Genomic DNA, 9,628 nt, shown 5'->3' with positions numbered 1-9,628 from the left:
AGCTTCCTACAAAATTCAAGGGTACACCTGATCTAATCCTGGGGATTTATTCACTTCTATGCATTTTTAGACATCCAGCTCCTCCTCCTCTGGAATAGGGATACTTTTAAAGATGTCGCTATTTATTTCCCCACATTCTCTATCTTCCATATCGCCCAGAGGAAACACTGATGCAAAGTAATTGTTTAGTATCTCACCCATAACCTGCAGTTCCATATATGGTGGCCTTGCTGATATTTAAGGGCCCTAATGGTATAGACTGATTGTCCCAGGGTTAATGGTTACTATCAACTCCAAAGTAAAAAGTTTTAATGTATGTCTGCAAATTGATGTTAGGAGGGAAATCTGCATGTAGTAATTTTCAGCATCTAGTAATGTATGTTCCATAATTATTTTTAAGCAAGTGTTACATTGTCAATAGATATCTTCAATAAGTGTTCCTTTTTGCAGCTCTGTTTTCACTCACCATTAAAATATTACTTCACTTTTTTTAAACTGAAAATGCCTATGCTGTGATAAAAACCTATTTCTTTCGTTCCTTTGAGAATTTGATCATAACCTCTCTCTAGAGAGGACATTTAATTAGCTTGTGACCTGCAAGATATCCAATGAGACGGGTTTATACATTTGATTACAATAAAATAGAAGGGGGAGTGGTTAGAACAAACCAAATCCCTTCACAAACATGCTTTAGCTCATATTTCCTCGAGAAAATAGTTGAAACAATGCCAACGCTAACCATGTTTGCACCGAAATCGGCTTCTGGTATCTGGATTTAAACAACATATCTGGTTTTGAATGAACCATTGAACTTGCTACAATTTCCCATGGTTAAAATAAGATATCATCTAACTTCCTGTTTCCTTTTACAACGTTTTGTTTTAGCCGGCAATTGGGTGGAGGGAGGTCGTGGAATTAATTATGTGCACGAGGAAGGGATCATCCATCTGTATTTAGTGTCTGTCTGTTCTCCTCTGAAGCTAAATATTTACACGTCAGAGAACGTTCTGTTGCCATTGAACACAGTATCACAGGAAACAGCAGTCCGGAAAACGGACACTGGACTATTTTCAATGACCTATAACAGCAGAGGTTTTTTTTCCGCCTCTAAAAATCATATACAATAATAGAATGCATATGATAAGTCACAGCGGATCTCAGAACTCAGGCAAAGATTTCACCTTAACTATTTAATCACACGTAAATATGTTTAGACTCGCACGCTGGTCACTATAGAAGAATGTAAACGAAACTTACATCGCTATTTTGATATATGTTACAATTCCAGTTTTAGATGACACTTTGGAATGTTTCTAAAACAATCTATGAAACATTTTACTCTTCTGAGTCTTACCTGAAACAACTTGCTTTTATTTTACACAAAGTGCAAATAAGTTTGTTTCTACTTAATGTGCGGTATTTGTTACTTTCACGCCGGTCTCCTCATTAATTAGAGGTGCCAATACATATGTAAAATTGTATCGAAAAGTGTACTAAAATTAAACTTTAATATACAATGTATACAATTATCCTTCTCACCACACAATAACGTGGTGTCTGATGGCTATAAAACCAACAATTCTACAGTAGTTGTAAACTCGCTTCCACACAATCTTAACTGGTTCCTAATAATACGAATGCAAGGTTGTCACCATTTTCATATTCCCATTCATCCCTTGTGAAAGATTTTACTTATGTGATCTCTCACCAAATTTTTGTGACATTGAAAAAAACATCTTCTAAATGAGAGTCACGGTTAACTCTCGTGGGGATTTGAATTACAAGATTTCAGGCTGCTTTTCCACTCTCTCTGCGTCGTTGGACCCAGTATGCTTCCCTCCCCATGAACTATCAGATTACACCAGCACCAACTTGAAATGGAGCTCGTATGCCGGCATGGTCGAGTGAAATCCAGGTTTAAGGTTGAGTTTCTGGCGTCTTGAGGGGAACAGAAAAACAGACAAGAGGCCGAAGAGTGAGCCGTGCCTTTGCAGTTTCCCTGCGTTAGAAAAGAAATTGGAAGGAAGCAGACGCTCTTGGGATTTAGCTAAAGATCCTGGCGCAGTTCCGTGACACACACACACAGCTCCCATTGTGTTAGCCGCTGCTTTGCACATCTCCTAATTTGGATTTACCGGGAAACTCATTTCCTGAGAGTGGAGAGGGAGGCTGGAAGAGTCGGCAGTGACTGACCGGCACCGAGAAGAGAGAGAGAGAGAGAGCGATGGCGAGTGGCTGGCGCTGAGGACCATGCCGGGGGCTGGAAAAGAGCAGCGGCCGCTAGCCCAGCAGCAGCGGCACATGCTGAAGTGTGTGGTGGTCGGGGACGGCGCGGTGGGGAAGACCTGTCTGCTCATGAGCTACGCCAACGACGCCTTCCCGGAGGAATATGTGCCGACCGTGTTCGACCACTATGCAGGTGAGAGAGAGAGAGAGGCCGGTGACTCGCCCAGCCACAGGCCTCTGGGTCCGGGCTGACCTCCAGACCCCAGTTAAGTCTTTTTCCTCTTTCCCCTCCCCTCCAGTCTGGGCTCTTTGTTACCTGTTTAGGTCGAGATGCTATCCGGTGGAGGGGGAGGGTTGAGGACTTTTTTTGTTGGTTGGGGTGGGGAAAAGATAAGGAGATGGCTGAGTGATGGCTACACAGTAGACCAGCCAGGCGCTCACTCAGCAGGGTTAGATTTTCCATGCTATGGGTGGCAGCTTTTCCTGTAAATAAAGTGATCTCAGGCGAAAAGAATCTGAGTTTGCAAGAAAAAAGCTAAACAGCAGTTCCCGCGGGGTGGGGGGAAGAAGTCCTGGAAAACTTGCTCATGTGGCTCAATTAATTGCAATAACTACATTGAGTGAGTTAAGTTGTCCACTCTCCTCCCCCTCACCCAAGTTTCACCCCAGGATCTGTGGGTGGGAGTAAATGATCACGCTGTAGGCATGCGGCGTGCAAGCACACATTTAGCCAGTATGGGCTCCATTCCCATATATTTATTTGTGATTGTGTGGGATTGCTGTTGTACTGTTGCAAATGAACTTCGTCTCAGGTTTCATGAATGTAGATTTCAACAACAGTACTAGTGCACGCCATTAGGTTCCCTATCACGGTAGCATTTGAATAAAATATTGGTTCAGAATCAATCCACACTCTTGCTTTAATTGTACTTTTTCTATTGCATGCTTTAAATGATCTTAATCCAACAAATCTGGACTGTTTTGCTCCAAAGAATTGTTCATATTCTGTTTATTTTGTGCCGTTTCATTTGAAACGTAGATAATACAAATTTGTTTGGAGTGAATAAACTTCAAGTTCAGAGCAGACTATATAGCCTACATTATATAACACTACTTTTTAACTTGTATTAATATAAATATAATATTTGCATATTTAAAAAGGTACATACTTTTAGATCCTTTTAACTTCTAAGTGATAAAGTAGTCACCTGAATGCATCTTTTTTTTAAACTGTTGGTACCTCCATTTTTGTTTTGTTTGTTGGTTTCCCAGTTCTGACCAAAGATTATATTCAAATATTAATCTGGTTTCCCATAGCAGATGCTGTCTGACCTACTGGACGTTTCTTGCATTCCCTTTTTAAATTATATTGTTTAAATTTTTGAGCATGAGAGGATGCCAACCAGATAAATCTGTTAAATTAACTAATTTATACCTATCACAATTTGTGACATTGTTCCATCAATTATTTTTAATAAAATGACTGGCAATAAATATTAATTATGAAGTTCAACATCTGCCATAAAAATGTTACATTTTAATTGAATTATTACTTGGATGATAATCTTGTTGTCTTTGTAGCATTCTTAGTGAGTCAGAGGTCATGAGTTTAAGGGTCATTGCAGAGATTTAAACATATTAGCATTGGACTGAGAGGGAACTGTACCTTCAGTGGTATCAACATTCATGTGAAAAATTGAACCAGTTGTGGTTTGCCTCATAAATAAGTGCAAAAGATCCAGTGGCACCATTTGAAAAGTAGTGATGTTCTCCCAAAGCCCTGGCCAATGTTTATGATTCCGTTAAAATCTCATAAAATTATATGAATGTTGTTGCACTGCTTTTGCAATCACAGAGTAGTTAAAGTATAGGAGGAAGCCATTTGGCCAATTGAGATTGTGTTGGCTCTTTGTAGCAGCAGACCTACTGATCTTACTCCCTTGACCTTGCCCCTGCAATTATTTAGTTTGAAAGCAATGTTTGAATCTGCCAATGCTATCCTTTCGGGCATTGCATACCAGATTATAATGCTGTTTTTTGTTAATGGAAGTTTTTTTTTCAAGTCACCTTTAGTTTTTTTGCTTTCATTTGTGCACTCTGGCTCTAGAGTTTTGCACCAGTTGCAACAGGATCTCTCTATCAGCTCAGACTATAATTTTGAACACCTCTGCCAAGTTTCCTGTTGACCTTCTCTGCGTTATGGAAAGCAAATCAAATGGGACATTGTGCTGTGCTTGAATTGCCTTATCGTGTTTCACTACATTTCAGAAGTATTTCATTAGTCATACGGTGATCCAAGAACACCTTAGTCAGTGATAGATACGGGTTCCAACTTTGGGCTTGTGTTGGCTAACACTGTGCTAATTCGATTCCTGATGAAGGGGTCCTGCCCGAAACATTGATTCTCCTGCTCCTTGGATGCTGCATGACCTGCTGTGCTTTTCCAGCACCGCACACTCTTGACTCTGGTCATCAACATCTGTATTCCTCACTTTCTCCCACTGCGCTAATCCTGACAGGTTTCAAGTGTAGGGTAAAGATGCACTTGCTATGTGATATTTAATCTCAGAAGTTTACAGTTCAGAAGGTATCTGCACCAATTCTCTGAGCATTTTGACATGGGGCTGATTAGATTAGATTCCCTACAGTATGGAAACAGGCCCTTTGGCACAACAAGTCCAGACCAACCCTCCTAAGAGTAATCCGCCCAGACCCATTCCCCTACCCTATATTTACCCCTGACTAAGGCACCTAACACTATGGGCAATTTAGCATTGTCAATTGACTTGACCTGCACATCTTAGGATTATGGGCGGAAACCCATGCAGACGCAGGGAGAATGTGCAAACTCCTCACAGACCGTCACTTGAAGGGGAAATTGAAGCCGGGTCCCTGGCACTGTGGGACAGCAGTGATAACTGTTGAGCCACTGTGCTGCTCTATATTTTTTCCCCGTTTTTAACCCTGCACATTGTTTCAGTTAAATAATTGTCCAATACCCTCTTGAATGCCTCTGGTGGGGACAGGTTTAGTTGAGACATTCCAAAGACAATATTCCTATTTAAATAATAATCATATGCAGGTCGTACATTCAATTATCTATGTTAACTATCTTAACTATCTTATCTTCATTATATTTGCTTCTTTTGTGAAAAATTTAAACCTCTGCTCTCTCTTTTATAAGTCAATACAGTTTCTCCCTATCCACTCTGTCCAGACCCTCAATGATTTTCAAGACTCCTGTTGAATCTCCTCTTTGCCATGTCTCCAAGGAAAACAGTTCCAACTTTTCCAATATGGAAGTGTCTCATCTGAGGAACCATTCTCTCAAACTCCTCTGCACTCTCCCCAACTCTTCAAATCTGTCAGGATTCTTCTTCTATGAACAATGCTTTTACGTCCTTCCTCTCGGGTGGCACATACTCCAACTGAGTTCTAACCTGTGCATTGTACAATTTCATTATAACTTGTTGTATTTGTACTTTATCCTCCTATTTGTGACACCTAGGATACTGCTCAATTAATTAATACCTCTTTCTACCTGTCTTGCTATCTTTTTAATAAATCATGTACATATGCCTCCAGGTCTCCCAGCTCTTATACACCCTTTAGAATAGCATCCTTTTTGTTTTCTATTGCCTTGAGTTCTTTGTACTAGGTGCTTCACCTCTAACTTTTCTGCATCGAACTTTGTCTGCTACCTATCTGCTCACTCCACCAATGTTACATGACCACCTCACTGATTTTTGTTTTGATTTTTATTGTCATGTGTATGCAAGTGTAAAAGCACAGAAGTTCAGTGACAAGTGTATAATATTGCCACACAAGGCACCATCTTAGGTACAAGTACCTAGGTATAGAATCTTAAGACTGAGAGGAAAAAAAAGTTTAAAGTTAAACACTGCAGTAAGTGTAGGATGGCATAAACGTACAAAGTAAGGTTAGAAGTCACACTTTGCAGACCTTCTTAATTTTAACAGAAAGTAAAGAAATAAAGCTGAAAGTTCAAACAATACAGTCTTTAAGTGCGTAGCCATGGTGGGACTGCGCTTTAAGGAATCACCTCGAGACCACACTGGGCCACTGAGAAATCGCCATGCTAGGCCAGATGGTTTACAATTCTGCGGGTTCTTGAGCCATCCTCTGACTTGTCGATCTTGGGAGTGCAGGGGACGAGGTTAGATGATTAATTTATATTGACCAAAGCAATATCTGATGCCTGGAGAACTCCACTAGAAACCTCCTTCCTTTTGGAAAAATACCCAGTAACCATTATTTCTATTTCATATGCCTGAGCTAATTTTGTATCCCTGTTACTACTGTTCCTTTTATTACAGCACCTATAACCTTCCTTTCAAGTTTGTGTGATACATTATCGAATATCTCCAGGAGGTCCATGTATACCACGTCAACAGCCTTCCCCTTCTCAACCTTGTCTGTCACCTCTTCGGGGGGGAAAAAAAATCCCAACAAGGTGGACACCATTTTTCCCAAACAAATGCATGCTGACTCTTCTGTATTTATTCACATTTTCCATGTCACCATTAATTCTAAACTTAATAATTGTTTCTTGAAGTCTCCTGACCACTGAAGTTAAACTGACTGATCTGTAATTGCTGAGCCAATCTTTCTGCTGTTTTGAACGAGGGTATAGTTTTGCAGATTTCCAATCCTCTGGATCCACCTTCAAATCCAAGCAAGATCGAAAGAGACCAGTGCCTCTAAAGGTTTAAACAATTTCTAATAATTAATTATATTTCTCTCAGCATAATGTTACAAGCTTTTATTCTACAAGTTTTCTTTTAAAAAGGAACACAGTTCAATACAAGGCGCATCTGAGGCCCAAAGCTTTGTTCCTTTAAGGTCTAATTGTAGCAATTTAGAGATAACCATCTGAAGTTTTACTAGATTTCTAATACATTTGGAATAAGGCAGAAGTAGACTATTTAACCTCTTTTTGCCGTTCAGCAAGATAATGGTTGATCATTATGTTTCAAGTTCTACAATCCGCTCTGCTCCCTGTAACATTGATTACCTTATCAAATAAAAATCTACCTCCACCTTCAAAATATCTATTTTATGTTATGTGATTGCTGAGGTATTTTGTGTACAATTTAATGAATTTCCATAAGTTATTAAAATTGCTGCCTGTAATGTCCATCTGTGGCTTTGTTCCTATCTCTCTTCCTCTGAAATACTGGCTTTTTGTTGGGAGTATAGTTCAAAGTTTCAGTATGCTATTGCTCCCTCTGCCATGTCCCAATAACCGTTCTTCTCTTGAATCCTGTTGCTGTGCATCAGTCTGTACATTTTGTGGGGCTCACCAGCCAAGCCTAACATTGACAGAATACCCACTTGCAAAAGTGTTATCTGGATAGTAGAAAGCAGGATAAGAAACTCTTTCCCAATTTGGTTTTTTTTTTTAACCAGTTGTGATGTCCCTAGAGCTGTACCTAATTTAGATTAGATTAGATTCCCTACAGTGTGGAAACAGGCCCTTCGGCCCAACAAGTCCACACTGACCCTCCAAAGAGTAACCCACCCAGACCCATTTCCCTCTGACTAACACTACAGGCAATTTAGCATGGCCAATTTACCTAACCTGCACATCTTTGTGACTGTGGGAGGAAACCGGAGCACCCACAGGAAACCCACGCAGACACAGGGAGAATGTGCAAACTCTACACAGACAGTTGCCCGAGGCGGGAATTGAACCCGGGACCCTGGTGCTGTAAGGCAGCAGTGCTAACCACTGAGCCGCCGTGCCACCCCCATTTAAGCTATATTTTTATTAATTTGAGCATGCGAGAAGTACTGTAACTTTAAACTGTTGATTACGCTGTAGGTATTCTCATTCTGGTACTCCTTAATTAGGTTACAACATTTAGCAAGATGTGATTGTGTTAGGGACCTCTTTCTGTGGGAAACACCACAGAGATGAGTTGTTAAATCGAGTTGTTTTGTTGACATCTTCCCCATTATGGTCTGAGAACTTTTTAAAAACTCTTTCCAAGTTATAACATTTGCAGGTTTGAAAGATAGGCTTGAGACACAAACCCAAGGCTAAAATGCTGCAAAGCTGCAACCATGTGAGATTCTTTTTTTAACAAAAAAAAACAAAAGATACAGGATGTGCTGATCAAGGGTTGGGTTTGGTGCAAGATACAATAAACCTTTGTTCATGACATGACATCAGACTTTATTGGGTGGAGCAATTTGTGTTGCCATTTCTGGTTTGACCTTGGATGTAACATCAGTTTTATTTTTAACTGGTGTACAAATGAACTAAATATTTTTAATTAAAAAGCGTTTATAATTAAAATATGGGTGGGCAAGGCAAATGCTGTCATAAAGTGGGCTATACATGAAGGAAAGTACACTAGCACAAAATCAACTGTTCAGATCAATAATGTATTAAATGTGTTACCAATGTTGTTAACCCTGCAATCAATCACTGCTGGAGCACACCACAGAATATATTTTTCTTCTTTGGTAATATGTTCTGTTAACTTTGCACTGGTGGGACTGTTAGGAGAGTTACCATATGGCAAGTTCCACTTGTGGGCAATGTGATTTGAGTAGAATTGATCTGTAATTTTATTTAACTGACTAGCTCCATGTGTTAATGTCCTCTGGCTGTTAGTGCAATGCTGTAAAGCTACTGCTTTGTTTTAGGGTTTTCCTGTTGCATTTCAGGTTATTGTTTCAAACTCTCACAACCATTAAGTGCTCTGATTTCAATATGTTCCTGTGAATCTGTTGTAAAATGGTGTCTAAATAGGAGAATATCCAGTTTTGAATGCAGTATCAATTCTGTATTTCACAGATGTTGCATGTACAATTTGTCAAGAATAGCTGGTTTCTTATTTTAATTCCCTTTAGAGTGTAAACATTAGATTTGCATTCCATTACAGTGAAACATGCTGTTTATTGTATAATCTCAATTGGTTAAAATCCAACTACTATAATAAATCACTGCTTCAGGAAAATGGAACATGTAATTTATGCAACCAGTATACTATATATTCTTTTAGACTATTGTTTAAATGGTATAGTAGCACAGCATTTTACAGTAACTTCACTGTGCAGCTCTTATGAAAGTAGTATTGTTACTGAAAAATTGAGTTAGCCAATCAATTGCTCATTCTTCTTCTGGATGTCAAAGGAATAACATCAGGACAAAGTAGCAGTTCATATTTGACTGTTGATGTGCCATAGCTAGTTTCTCCTTACTGTACGTTATAGTTACTCTATTTTGGAGCCAAACAAAACTGAGAGGAAAATCCCAAAGCGGTACTTCTGTAGACATCATTGCACTATTGTAATTTAACAATTTTGCCCATTGTGTAGCTGAACAATGAGGCCCAAGGTAATCCAGTGTTCAGTTTGTAGCCAGTCGAAA

The 9,628-nt window shown here is 39.5% G+C and overlaps 1 protein-coding gene across 2 annotated transcripts in view; it reads left to right on the top strand.

The window, feature by feature from the left end:
- Positions 1 to 1,940: 1,940 nt before the first annotated feature.
- rhoj (ras homolog family member J) overlaps positions 1,941 to 9,628 on the top strand; it is a 49,285-nt gene continuing 41,597 nt past the window's right edge. For both annotated transcript variants that reach the window (XM_087989699.1, XM_087989698.1), the window contains exon 1: positions 1,941 to 2,419. In XM_087989699.1, coding sequence (XP_087845825.1) covers positions 2,251 to 2,419 — 169 coding nt within the window. In that variant the 5' untranslated portion in view covers positions 1,941 to 2,250. The remainder of the gene's footprint in view (positions 2,420 to 9,628) is intronic.

Source organism: Chiloscyllium plagiosum, unplaced genomic scaffold, assembly GCF_037043375.1.
Source record: "Chiloscyllium plagiosum isolate Xiang-an unplaced genomic scaffold, Cpla_swu_hap1 HiC_scaffold_8, whole genome shotgun sequence".
Classification (NCBI taxonomy): Eukaryota; Metazoa; Chordata; class Chondrichthyes; order Orectolobiformes; family Hemiscylliidae; genus Chiloscyllium; species Chiloscyllium plagiosum.
This window is presented reverse-complemented; position numbering and strand designations above follow the sequence as displayed.